Here is a 14,532-nt window from a genome sequence, read left to right as displayed (position 1 = left end):
GCAAGGGGTTCCTTTGTTGACAAAGAGTGACTGTTTTTCCCCTCAACTTTCTTTTATTGTGAAAAAATAAATGTGCTCTATTTTTCTTTCACAGAGCAAAAGAAGGGTAATCCAGGACCAGCTTGCATGGACCCTGGCAACCCAGTCCACAGCCGGCAGCGGGTGGTGCTGCCGGTCCATTACCCCGGCAGGGTGCACCGTGCAGGACAGGTGACAGCCTACCCCACCAGAACCAGCATGGACCCCCACGGCAACCCCATCACTGTACTTACTGTGGACCAGCACCCAGACCCTCAAGGTCTGTACCCATCCCAATCAACATCTGCCTTTCTCAGGAGCTACCACCCCACCCTCCACCTGGACCACTCACTTAACCCCCACCACTGTGGATTAGAGCATCGCGGACCCCCGGCCTACCCTTCACAGCCACATCACGCTGCTTTTAAGCGACCAAAATTCCATGGTCGTAACTTTTCCCGAGCAGCCTGCTTCTCACAGTACGAGACTATGTACCAGCACTACTATTTTCAGGGCTTGACTTTCCCTCAGCAGCCTGAGGGGGGCCAGGGGCCTGCTATGGCAGGACAGCTTAGTGGAGGGGCCCACAAGGGCCATCACAGCAGGGCCTTTCAGCAGGGGCTGTTATACCCCACAGTGGTACATATGGCCCCTGCCTCTTCTTCGAGGATAGGTGATGCCGGCAGCGCTTCTGGTCTGAGCTGTTACCATGGCCATCGCTCGGTGTGCAGTGGCTACCTTGCCGACTGTCCTGGTAGCGACAGTAGCAGCAGCAGCTCAGGCCAGTGCCACTGTTCCTCCAGTGACTCCATGTTGGACTGTACTGAGGTCAGCAACCAGGGGGTGTACGGGAGCTGCTCGACCTTCCGCAGTTCGCTGAGCAGCGACTACGACCCGTATGTCTACCGGAGTAAGAGTCCGTGTAGGGTCTCCACGGGTGAGGCAGGGGCTGCGGCTTGCACCACAGTCCCTGCCGAGGACTCATCATCCCCTGCTCCCTTGGGACACGACTGCCTCCAGCGCCCATCTGGAGCCTCAGGATATAATTCGGGGGACCACCTCTCCAACTGCAGCTTGGAGCCCAACTACAGCAGTCACTCATCACTGGAACCCAGGGAGAACAGCAACACTACCTCAGCCGGGGCTGCAGAAGCTACCGGCGTGGACAGGGGAGAGGGGGCACAGGAGGAGTCGGGGGAGCTCGGGGCTGCAGCCTGTAGCTGCTGCTTCGAGGTGCTTCCTCCAAATATGGAGTGCAAAGGGCAGGACTCGGACCAAGCTGGGCCTCTGACCGCAGGACGCTTTCACAGGGGGCTGGACTTTCAGAGCTCCGCCTCCAAGAACTATTTTGCTCCTGAGCACTTGTGCCCTTCCTCGGAGCAGGTAAGCTATGAAAGGCTGCCCTGCTGCTTCTACAAAGAGATGAAGGTCCACAGGGCCGCAGCAGGGCGTTTCACAGAGGACTATGCGGTTAACGTGCAGTATGCAGATTCGGAGTCCTGCTCTGGACAGGGCTGCTGCGAACTCAACCAGAGAATACCCATAATTCCTGAGGACACAGACTGTGAATTGAGCACAGGGGCAGAGACCCAAAGCAGCTCGTTGCCCGCCAGTGTCACAGCGGAGGCGGGGTCACGGACAGGGGAGCGGCATGAGCCCAGGGAGGGGTACTTCTCCTCAGGACAGTTTAGAGGTCAGGCATACCCTCAGGAGGAGGAAACACGGGCTTTGTTCCACCCTCAGCTCTCTGCAAGCCCAACTGTGTTGGGAAGCAGTCCTTCAAAAAACGACAGAGGTCTGGGTGTGTGAACTCGAGCTCAGAGAGAAAGGACTCAGTCAGAAGGACGTGTTTGGTACCGTATCAGTCAGTCAATCATTGAAACCCTCAGCTGCCTTGTTCAAACCTAGCTCTCTGAGAGCTGAATGTTATCATCTTAGATTGTGTGGATTTCTACTGAAATGGCCTGTTATTTCTAGATATACAGTGTATCAAGTTCATTCCTGTGGCCACTAACATTTGAGCACCAAACAAGGTTACCATATTACTGGGGGGGAAAAAAAGACCCCATTTACACCTGGTAATAAAATCGGATCTCTTTGTGGACCTCTTACCTTTATAAGGCAAAGTCGTGTAAATGCATCGTGGTCGTATAGATTGCAGATAAACCCTAACACATCTCGAGGTACTCTGGCTCACATTGTTTTTGGATGGAAATGTAGGTGTAAATGCAATCTTTTTTTAACGAGCTGGACTCCGTACCTATGTTTTAATTTTGCTCAGACCCCAGGTTTTTTCTGGAAGTACAAAGATCTGATGAAAACATAAAGCCAATTCTGATAGTTTCTTACCGAGATAACAGCTCTTGATATAGATCACATTTAATTACCAGGTGTAAATGGTTGAAAGTTATAATACTTTCATGGATGCAGGTTGTTTTTTTTTTTTTTGCATCTTTCTGCAGACCTTCTACAGCTATCGAGGTTTATCACCGAGTAATCTGGACAAGATATCTAGACTCCATCTTTTGGTGCAACATCCAGGAATCTGAGATTGGTCTCTACAAACACAAGAACACTTAATTCACAAACATATACATGTATTTATGCGCACATGAACACTGACTGCCTATAAAGCTTCTACCACCAACTCAAATAGGTTGTACGGACATAGCTATACCAAAACAGAAAGACATGATTGTTTGTTTTTTTTTTTTTTCTAACAGCAGGGAAATGGGTATCTTAGTGTTTGTGACCCACACATTTCTCTGAGGAGAAGAAGCTATTACAGAAAAAAATGCATAGAAATGTGAATGCAAGGCTGACACTGGTCTATCTTCAATATAATACTGAATTTGTTGTACGCATTGTATAATGCTGTCCAGAAGTGGCCTACCTGTATGAAATGTGCCAGAGCAACATTAAAGCCTTACGCTGATTAAGCTATTTGTAGCAATATGTAAAGACGCTGCACGGCTTTGGGTCTCACATAGACTGAAGTGGACAGTGTCTCGGGGTCAGTAGATTTCTTCAAAAGTAGAGTGAAGCACTCTACCTCTTGTTTGGAAGCCTTTAAAAAAAGTATTTTTTGCTGTCACTTATCCAATTTCCCTCGATGTGGCGTGCTCTATTAAATATCTATTAAGGTTCTAGCATGTAACAAAAGGCCAAAGGAAAGTAGCTGGAAAAGACTCATTTTCATAAGGGTTCCTTTTTGTACTGTGACTTTTTTTTTTTTTTTTTTATGATGCAGTTATACATACCACAGTGTATCCGTATGAATCATATCGTGCCATGCATAATACATACTCGCGATATCAATGCTTGTCATTCATGCCTTTCTGTTTGTCCTGCAGACTGTTTTTATACTGTTTCTATGAAATATACACATTCTGTTCACAGAGGAAAACCTTCTGAAATAACCCTATTTATAAGTTAACCCAGTGCTGTAATCAAGTGAGAATCTAATCTTGCCTTTTGCATAGAGATATGTACCTACTGCAAATATAACATTTTGGGGTACTTGAGTCACTATTTAATTTTTTTTTTTCTAGCACTTAAGAAGATTAAAATGTGTACAAAAATTAATATTTTTTAATTTTTTTAAGAATATAATTATTTTGTCATTACCATTACAAATGTTTAAAAACGGCTAGAAATCAATCTGTGTATATTTCTGTACCTGTATAGCAAAACACATTTCATAAATGGAAATATGTTCTCTGAATATTTATTTACTAATATATTTATCTTTAAGCCATGTCTTATGTTCAGAGTGTATGAACGTTGGAGTTCTTTGGTTGCTTTTTATTTTGAAAAAAATCACTAACATGAGACTTTGTATATACATGGTAATTGCACACAAGACGATTAAATCTTCTCTGACCAAAAAACTGATTTTAAAACTTTAGTACCATACAGTTTTGTAATTAAAATGTACAAAGATCTGTAAAATATACAGTTTTATTCAAGTAACTGATGTGTCGTCCTCTTTTCCATTCCTTGCAGTCCACAATGAGCTTTTTCATTTCTTTACTAAAACTCAGTAGCTACCGGTAATAATTGTTTTATTCTTACTGTAGTAGTCATGGTTTTCCTTCAGTAGCTTAGAAAATAATTCAGTTAGATACTGATTTCAAGTTTTAAATATTTTATTATTCATTGACAAAAAATATTCAAAAGCTTCTTTACTGATGATTTCACTCATGGCAAGTTGGCTTCATACCGACACCACAGGTTCTGAAATCTTTTATGTCAGCTGTTTTCCCATTTGCACATCTCTGGAGAAATTCCCTCAGACTGCCCCTGAATTCCACCTGATCCGGTTGTTCAGACATGCACCTTTATCAATGCTGTGTTCAACAGAATCACAATATCAACAAAAGAGAGGAGAAGAACATGATGGAGAACAGAAATCACAGCTGTTAAGTAACATGCACAGAGATCATAACCGTCAAGCGCAAACAGTCTATGGTTGTCTTCCTGATTTCATTCTGCTATGTTCAAACTTCAGTTCTCCTGGACTTTCTGCAGGAAATATACCAGGGGTCTGGCAGGAGCAACTTTTATAAAGTCTGAGTGAAAAATTCAGTGCTATTATGAAAGTGTGGTTGTTGCTTTCTTTACACTTCTATCAGTATTAAGTGCAGTTTTCAAAATTGATAGGTAAGCCGAAAACAGGGAAGAAACTTTCAATAAACACAGTTACTTCTGACTTTGTCATTGTGCAGAGAGGAGTCACAAATCTATAAATGATTTCTCAGCAGACAGTTTGTCCTTTGGGCAGAAAAGCCTGAAACTTAGATCCAATCTTTTCTTAGTAGCTTTGTTTTTTTACAAGGTGCATCTCACAGCTTGAAACCAGAGTGGAGAGCCACAACGCCACCAGTGAGGTTGTAGTATTGTACACAGTAGAACCCTGCATCCTCAATCATTCCTTTAAACTCCTCCTGCACAAACAGAAAGCAAAGGAAAAGACACAGTCAGCTTTATGTTCAGTGCACAAATATACTTCTACCAGTTTGAAGATGTGGTTCTCAATCTTTTTCTCTATTGCCCCCTCAAAAGGCCACAAAAATGAATACCCTGAGAACAAGTCGGGCAGTATTTTATTGGAACAAATAAAAAGACTGCCCTTCTAGCATCACAGCCCTGTGTCCTGGTTGAGAAATACAAAGTGAAAAGTAGAACTGAAACATTAAGTTATTATCAATAAGTCGGCCAGCAGCTGATCTGCAAAACTTTAGATAATCAATTATTCATTCATACTTATCATTTATCACCAAAAAAAAAGGACAGTTCTGGTTGCCATGTCCATCCTCTACCCAGAGACCACAGCTGTAAACATCTGTAAACAGCTATATAGCTAACTCTGACTCAACAGTTGTGTATGGCCCACACCAAACTCATAAACTAAACCTAAAGGAAAGTTTCAGATGTCTCATTGTGACTATGATTCAAATTTTAAAAAAAGAAATCTGATTAATCATTGAATTATGGGAACATTACACTTCCAGTCACAAACTAATTATAAACAATAAATAAATAAGATAATACTGCATGTCTTATAAAAACATCGCAATATGTGAAAAATATGTCAGAGGTTAAATATATCACTCTTATATATCAGAGTGGCAATGATTTAAAAAAAAGACAGAAAAAGAAAATCATTCCTACCTGGTCAGGGAACTTGCGGATGCTTTCTACCAGATACTGGTAAGACTTCCAGTCTCCAGCGATCACTTCTCCCAAAACTGGGATCATCTGGAAACTGTAAGCGTCATAAAGCCTGAAAAAGAAGAAAATGGATACAGGTTACTGAAGGAGCAGACAGCTTCCATCTCATCACTGAACCTGCTGTCTATCCATATTATTGTTCTTCATACATGAACTTAGAACTAAGTTCTTATAGAAAATAAGTTTGTGGACATAAAACCTGCATTATGTATCACGTAAGTAAAATTATCTGTAGATTAAAGACCAGGCCTTTAAAGACTACTGCCTTCAATGCATATGTGAAACTAAAAGACCTGCAGCCTCTATCAGACTACAGCTGCAGAGCGACAATAGATCACATTTAAAAGACCTGCAGCCTCAGCAAGCTTCTACTCAGATTAATGCTGCAGAGCGACGAGCGATGGAGCGACAACAGATCACATTTAAAAGACATGAACTGGTTTGAAAACAAAACCAGAGGAGAGCAGTGTTAGCCAGACTACGAAAAGAAAAAAAGGTTGACGGGTCACATTGTGGGGTTAGGGAAGGACCCAGAATGTATTTAGATAACAAAGATTCATTAGAAGTCACTAACTATACTTTAACATTTATATTTGGTCAAATTGAAGAGAGTCGATTTTCTGCTTTTCAGTTGGCAAAACAGTCAACAAATAAAATATGCAACATGCATTACTCTGGTAGAGAGTAATTTAAACAAACCCAGCATTATGTAGAGCAGTCGCCCAAAAAAATCTAAACAGGTGAGTTATAATAAAACTCCCCGTCAGTACAGTGTGTGCCGATAAAGACATTAGCTAATCAGACACAAACTGTTTCTGTACCAGGCTGTAAACATGTTTATGTTCTGTTGTCAAAATGGACATTTTAATATGGAGTGTGTATGGGACTTTAGGGTCTCTTGGACCCCGCCTCAAGGGGTCACTCGAGGAGCTGCAGTTTTTTGCACCTCTGCTTTGGCTTCTTTTTTCAACACCAGAAGTTACCACTTTGCTATATGCCTACTTTAAGCCAACACTCCACCCAGTGTTCAGAGTTGGAATTACAAAATCACAGTGTTACAGAAATCTCATGCAGATAAAAAATAACAACAAATAAAACGTGAGTTTTGACTGCAATGAATCAAACTACTTACATTACAGAAAACAGTGTACGAGTGAAAACCTGAGATTTCTCAATTAAATGTTACATTTCCCTGTTGTTTATATCAGCCTGGAAACAGCTGTCAAAATGTGTGTTTTGAAGTAAGCAATACATTTTACAGAGACCTTTTAGACATTATCAAGCCCCCCCTCTCACCTTGCCAAAACAGGATTTGTAACTTTGCTGAACTCTAAGCACATGAACCTTCCACCGGGCTTCAGGACCCGCAGAGCCTCCTGCAGTGCCTGAACAGAACAAGACAGTCCAAAGTAAAAAAAAAAAAAAAAGATATATATAAATTAATCACCAGTCATTTGTCATAAAATTCTAAACTCTTGAATGGTACAGTCTTTAAATGTGATGACTTGCGTGTGTGTATGTTTAAAGGTATTATTTGTGAATGAATTGTATCTAAAGCAGGGTCACTTACCTGCTCTATATGCGTGACGTTTCGTATTCCAAAAGCGATGCTATAAATATCGAATTGCTCATCATCAAAGGGCAGCTCCTCGGCATCCCCAACCACCCACGACAGACCTGTCACACGTCGATACACAAAGACACACAGAGGGTCAGGGGCCGTGGCACTCAACGTTTCATTCTTCAGTTTACACTTTTAGATTTGTCTCTCAGTATGACACTTCAGACTTAGTCTCTCCTCGACCGGCGAAATTAGTAGAATATATTTTTTAAAGGCCTTCGCTGCTTTTAAAAAGAAAAAGGAACAAATAACTAGAAATGGCAGATACTGAGCAGCAAAATGCTTTGCAAGGGTGATTTTATTAGCAAGTTAAATTGAGCTGGATAACATGCTCCAGCATCCCATGTTTTTTGAGAACAAAACATGCAAAACGTGTTGCTATGTAAAAGCACTCATAATGGATTATCCTGGCTCTCTCCCAGTTGAGGAAAAAAAAAAAACTTACCAGTGCCCATCCCCATGCTGTCGGCTTTCTGCTTGCCCACTTTCAGCATCTCTTTGTTGATGTCACAAACCACAGCACGGGATTCCTTGGACCCCTCCCCGTTCTCAGTAGAATAGTTATCAGAAATGTCCTGCCATGAAGGCGTCTGCATGGACCGTGTCGCTCTTCTCCTCTGCCGCTCTTGCTGAGAGCGAACATACTCCAGGAAACGGAAGGCAATGTCACCTGCAGAGGTGCATGGTCACAGATAAGACAGGAGTAGGACTCAGTTTGATACTTTAGAGATGTTCCGCACAATTTTTATCATACCTGTTCCTCCCGCAACATCAAGGAGCCGCGCCCCTGGCTGCGGATGCATTACATGCAGCAGCATGTCCTTCCACAAGCGATGGACCCCCAGGCTCATGGCATCATTCATGACGTCATATTTCTGTGCCACATTCTCAAACACCTGATACACTGAAAATATCAAGAATGTTTTATGTTACACTCCGTTTCATACAGTCAAGTCGACTCAGATAGCTCGGATAACAGATAACAGCTCTGGGGCACAGGGGCTACTATGTTCAGACATTTCTTCATCATGAGGATTTTTGATTCATTTGTGTACATTTTAAAAGTTCATGCTCTTTTAGCTTACTGTTCTAAGGCTTTTCTTAAAATTGATCAAGGACCAATTTCAGAACAATATCCTTAATCCCCGACACACTCAAAAAGGTACACCTAAAAGGCTGTCATATTCTTGCCTGTATGTATAACTTGTTTTCATCCTGCAACGTACATGATTACACACCCTTACCATTAAATGGTTAATCAATTTAAAATGTAGTACAGTTTTTAATTCTTATAATAAATTGATGGTCTGCCTTGAATTGACAGTCTTTAAATCAAGATGGTTGAATAAAATAAGTATTCAAACAATTTGAATATAGAGGTATGATATGTATGTGTAAGACACATTAATATACCTATAGAAATTCGTTACAATCGTAACTTTCAAAAAAATATTTCAAATTCCGGCAAATATCAGTCAGACAGTGTTCAGTATTCATCGTGATCAACACGCGTCAAGTGCTATCAGACTTCCTTAACGTGGAATCAAATTATGGAACACGCATATTTATTTACTTGATGATTTTTTTTGTCTTTTTCTAGATACAAATTGAGACTCAGAAATGCGTTGATGTCAGAAAGATTTGTAGTGAATAGTGAATTGTCCTGATTTTGTTATATTGTCTACATACTGTATGTCCTTCTTTGCTCTATTTTTATGTTTTCAATGTTTGTATGTAATTTTCATTTGGGTAAATTTTATTTGTGATAGTAAATATTCTTACTTTGTTATTTTTTTTACTGTATTTTATTTTAACTTTGTTTAATCTCTTAAGGTGAGGTTTTGAGCTAAGCCCTCATGGGTTTCTACCTCACCTGCACATGTGTTTTTTTTTTTTTTTGTTTGATTCTTCTTTCAAATAAATGTGCTAATAAACTAAACTAAACTAAACGAGTTGAGAATTTGTAATGTTTTTTGTTCACCTATCAGACGACAACACAACCAGTACCTTGTAAAGTGATTATCCACTTCATTGCGTGTGTTTGGGGTTCACACAGAGAACATCCGACATCACATGTTTTGATATTTTCCTCTCAAACACATGGTTAGAGAATCATCTTTAAGAATAATAACACGCCGAATAGTTCAGTAAATGCTCATGATCATCATCATATGTCAAAACGATGCCTCGGGTTGTGTTCTTTTGACTAAGATGCAGTGAACTTTTAAGCAAAGGTTTATTTGAATGGGGTTTTGCTGGAGTAGGAAACCTGTAGCTCTGCAGCGTTAGCTCACCTCTCTTCGCCTTTTCGGTCTCTGGCACCGTTTCGAAACCAAAATGCGTACTTCTGTCTCCGGCTGCATCGCTAAAACAACAGCAGCCGGTTTGACCTGAAACCCCCGCAGTGGTTACGTTAATGTTTCTGTGAGTGAGGCGGATCGCCCTCCGGACCAGCAGTCTCATGGACGCGGCCATGTTGCCTGATTATACAACTATGCGACAACACGACGTCACTCACAGTCGACGGATGCATTTATTTTTTTATTTTTTTATTATTATTTTTTTTTTAATAGTTGAGTTTGTGAGATTTTCATCGCAAATTTCCGTTTCGTGCAGGAACCTTTGACTTGTCTATGTGGATGTGGACACTGGACTCAACAATGTGTTCAAAACCTGATTTTTGAATTCTTGAAACTTTGCATCGATATAGTATTTAATGTATTTTGCAGTTATTCTGAGGATTTACTAGTACCAAACATACTGTATTGTTAGGTTGCAAAGTACTCCTAACATTATAAATGCTATATAGTTTATTTTTGCTTTAGTAAAACAGAGTAGAATTTATTAAAGGATTTATGACTGACCATTGTTTGGACTTGTAAATTTAAAGTAACCCTTTTATATTTCAGAATCAGTGCTAATTGATCAATTCACTGTGACATTTACCTGGAATAAAGAATAAATCAAGAGAAATGTGTTAGTCTTACAGAAAGTTAAATAATAGATTATTATAGGCTATTATAATGATATACTCAGGGCTGCCGTTATGTTTTATCATTGCACCATTTTCCCAAGAAATAAACTAAATTGTTACATCAAATTCATGTTCTAACGTCTATCTAAAATCCATACATTTAGGAGGGAATTTAGAGTTCAGTGTCAAACTTCAAACTGCAGACTGAATGCTGACCGTCTCTACAACCTGATCATGTAAATGTGGAAAAAGCTGCAAAACCTCACGTTAGAGATGCTGGACATTTTTGCATGGTTAATGACTTAAATGGTAAAATAATTATATAATTATCTAAATGGTTCTTTGGTTATTTTAATCATCTATCCTCAAGACAGACATGAAAGTGTGTACATAAACAGCTTTCAGCAGCATAAAGCTACAATAATAAAGGGAGATCTGCAGCATTATACAGGCCAATGCCTGCACTCAAAAAACACTGAAGGGCATGAGAGTGCTTTAATTGCACCAGGGTCACAGGCAATATTGCAGAGTGAAGCGGATCAAATCAGACAAGTTCCTGCACAGCCAGTAAACCTTGTTCACACAAATCTTTTTTTGAATCCATCAAGGGAGACTAGCTCCCTTTTCTTTCTTCAGTGTTCCTCTCTCCTAATCCACCTGACTTCAGAACCCTGAGTGCAGAAAGTGGCAGGTATTGTCTTCCATTCTTCTCACTTTCTCATTCTGACAGTAACCAGACACTACCATGTATTGTCCTATTGTTGCCTCTATTACTGGTCGACTGGGGTTCAGAGGGATCAGTTTACATCACTCCACTTTTCTTGGTTATGGGAAGGTTGACTAGAGGGGGAACTACAGGCCAAGGCTATTTCTTTTTTACAGGAACCCAGGGGAATGATGATACAGCTTCAAGTCTATAGCTAAGGATTAATGTTACATCTGCACAATTGCTACTGAGAGAAAAATAACATTTAGAGTCAATGGGAGGGTGTGTAGAAGGCTACAAAGATTCGATATCAGTCTCTGTGAACCTTTGAAGAGGGTCAGACAAAAACCTCAGCTGGAAAATGATACAATTTGTACTCAACAGTATGTTGAATTAAAGCATTTTCATTAAACATTTTTAAATATGTATCAGCTTCTTTTTGACAAACAACAACTATTTGAGTTAGCATGGAAATATACCACGGTTGTACCAAGAATTATTTTTGGGCTACTTGAGGACATGTGCTCAAACAATATGTCACCAGTAGAGGGTGGAAGAGGATCACTGACGACACTGTCTTTAATTTCATGTCCTGGAATGTGTTTATCTCTGACAGTAGATCAAGCTAATTTATCTGCTTTACTAAGTAATATCATATATAAATATAAACAGTCACTAAGGTAGAAAAAAACATTTTACTAAAATCACATCAAATATCATGCATTGAGTTATGTATCAAGTGTTCATGGACTTTGTCATTCCGATGGCACTTTCAATTTCAGACTGTTTCGTCTGTCTCCAAGGCCCCCTGAGCTCTTTCGTTTCGCTGTTAAATGTTTGAATACTTGAATAATAAATGTTCAAATGGGATCTAAAGGGAGAGAAGCTTCTTTTTGCAGTATCAGTGTCTCTCTTTTCTACAAATTATTTTCAGATTCAGTTGAGGGATAGTATTCTTGATCAACGATTTGTTTGAAGTGTGATAAATCATTCATTTATTTCTGGTTAAAACTTGTCTGTCAACCAAAATACAAATAATTCTCTGTGAGACACAAGTTTATCTTTGTGAATGTGTTGCTGCAAAACTGTCCTCAGTAATCTTAGTGTATGTTGAGCATCACACGAGATTTTGTGAAGTCGAAGTGTTTACGATGTAGAGAAGTGTTTTTTGTTGTTGTTGTTGTTGTCGAAGAAAAAATAACCTTGTGGCTCGCATTCTTCTGGGTATTGAAGTGGTGTGAATATTGGCAGAATATGGTGTGTTGTATTGCCCTGTGCAGCACCTAGTTTCTCAGTGGCAGACTTTCTGTAAATAACAGAAATGTGTGGCTGGATAAGATGATCCTGATTTATATTTTGAATACTCTGCTTCCCCTGCAGCAGCAGAAAATAATCTCTTCCTTGTAATCAGGTGAGAGAAAAGGCAGATCAAACTGACTGCATGTATGAAATAACTGAAATCATGTTTTTTGTGCTGCTTTAATAAAATAAAGATGCCTAAAGTGAACATTGAGTAAATCACGAGTTGTGTGTAATAGAGAAAACGCATTCGTTTCTATATGAGGATTTTAATGTGATAGAAGAAACAACATGCTTGAATTTGATTTTCACTTAGATAGTATACAGTTTAGGTTCTTATTAGGTTACCAAATCTGTATCATATATATTTAGTCCAGGGAGCATACTATTGGGAAACAAGTTGCTATAACTATACTGTGTTCAGAAACAATATGTATTTTAATATTCTTCAGTGACTGGGGAAAATGGACAAAAGAACCTGAGCCTTTCCACAATAAAGCTTTTTTTTTTTTTGTTTTTTTACAGATCTCCCGTGTAATATAATTGTGAGTGTTCCTTCAGTATCATTATATGATGAAAAACGTTTTGAAAAAAGGGTTTTGATGTAAAATGTGGTTCAGTCAGAAGCATTAGATGGTCTCATGTAACAATATTTGTAACTTTTAACCAAACAATTTTTAAGGAAACAACAGTTAATTTACAAAAGGAAGTTTTATAATTGGCTTATACTGTAGTTAGTTCATCCATTTAGTTATTTATACATCATTAATTAGCTGTTATATAATATAAGGTAAAAGAGACCTATGATGTCATTAGTTACTTATCTCACCTCTCAGTCAGTCAGTATGGGGATTCCTTTGAAATTCATTAACAAGTTAGTTGCATATAACAACTTTTAGCAAATGTGATGCTTAAAATGAGCTCGAATGGCTAAACTTGCACTTGACGACTGTCTCTGAATATGCACTGTCCCTTAACCTCTATACTGTTTCATCCTCATAGTGAAAAAGTTCTATTCGTCAAAACACATTTTTGCATATGAAATAAATAAATTAACTTCCATATGGTTTACTTTGACATTTTCAGTATGCTATCAGCAGCTTTCTTTTATATTACCGCTGATGTTGATGTGACCTATGTAATGCAAAGTAGATACTACTGTGGTTTATTATGATGATTCAATTTGAGGATGGTATGGTTACATGGGGCTTTTATTGTAGCTATAGGACAGATGGATAGAGTTGGAAATCAGGGAGAGAGAAGGGAATGTGCCACAGGTCTGTTTCAAACCCGGGCCGCCCGCCTGGAGGACTAGAGCCTCTATACTTGGGGCCCGTACCAACCACTACGCGTCCGTGCTCCGGCATGGCTCAGTTATATATTCTAAAGTTTACAGTAAGGCTCTCTTTGGACATTATTCATGATTGTAATATAAATTAGCAGTCAGGCAAATAGTCAGTCTGCATCAATGAAATAAAGACTGTTCAACATGAAATAGTTTACTAGTGACATAAAAGTGTCTAGAACCTAATTGTAAAACATGTATCAATCCTTTATAAGGGTAGTGGTACCAGTAAACCTCCTTGTAGCAAATGCACATCTGTCTGAGTGTGTTTATGAAGTACTTGCAAACATTTTAGAGGATTACTTTGCTTCTCCATGGAGATCAAGCTGCCTTGCCAACAAATAGCAAGCACACACTGCTGCAGTTTCTAAGAAAGAAAAAAAAGAGCCTATAAACTGTGTGAGAGTGAGCATGAGATGAAAGGAACACTGAAACACCTTTCATAAATTAGGAAATCATCACTGCATACATTCCGAGTGTTCCAGCTTATTACAAGTCCTTCCCCTGTTTGTTTTTTTTTTTTCTCATGGTGTTCCAGTTGTAAAGCTCAACTCCTGCTGTTTCTCTCTAAAATGTGAAGGTTGCATGCTTGACCTCATCCCACAGGGGAACCAATAGGTTACACATGGCCATCCAAATCCTCGCTCCGTGTGTGTGCATCTCCAAACAGTCTGGGAGTCATTTCACATATCTGATAAGTATTTAGCTCAGCAGAAAGAAGAAGAAAAAAGTTGAGGGGGTGCAGATGTCCCACCATGCACCAAAAACCTGAATCTCCTTTTCTCACATGAAAAAGGAGTTTCACATGAGAAAACTATACAGGATTAGTTGGATCT

The 14,532-nt window shown here is 39.5% G+C and overlaps 2 protein-coding genes across 3 annotated transcripts in view; one reads left to right on the top strand and one right to left on the bottom strand.

Annotated features, from left to right (window-relative positions):
* The window catches only part of znrf3 (zinc and ring finger 3), a 70,229-nt gene extending 66,239 nt beyond the window's left edge, over window positions 1-3,990 (top strand). For both annotated transcript variants that reach the window (XM_061038370.1, XM_061038369.1), the window contains exon 8: window positions 95-3,990. In XM_061038370.1, the coding sequence (XP_060894353.1) occupies window positions 95-1,827 (1,733 nt within the window). In that variant the 3' untranslated portion in view covers window positions 1,828-3,990. The remainder of the gene's footprint in view (window positions 1-94) is intronic.
* A 158-nt stretch (window positions 3,991-4,148) lies between these two features.
* Window positions 4,149-9,865, bottom strand: coq5 (coenzyme Q5, methyltransferase). The gene is made up of 7 exons (XM_061038371.1): window positions 9,667-9,865; window positions 8,127-8,276; window positions 7,818-8,042; window positions 7,322-7,428; window positions 7,048-7,136; window positions 5,692-5,803; window positions 4,149-4,964 (listed from the first exon to the last, which is right to left on the bottom strand). Exons 1-7 carry the CDS (start codon window positions 9,845-9,847, stop codon window positions 4,863-4,865), a joined length of 966 nt encoding a protein of 321 aa, XP_060894354.1. The 5' UTR covers window positions 9,848-9,865; the 3' UTR covers window positions 4,149-4,862.
* Between the last annotated feature and the right edge of the window lie 4,667 nt (window positions 9,866-14,532).

The sequence above is a fragment of the Labrus mixtus genome, chromosome 5 (assembly GCF_963584025.1).
Source record: "Labrus mixtus chromosome 5, fLabMix1.1, whole genome shotgun sequence".
In the NCBI taxonomy this organism is placed as follows: domain Eukaryota; kingdom Metazoa; phylum Chordata; class Actinopteri; order Labriformes; family Labridae; genus Labrus; species Labrus mixtus.
Note: the sequence above shows the minus strand (reverse complement) of the source record. Positions and strands in the feature narration are given on the sequence as shown.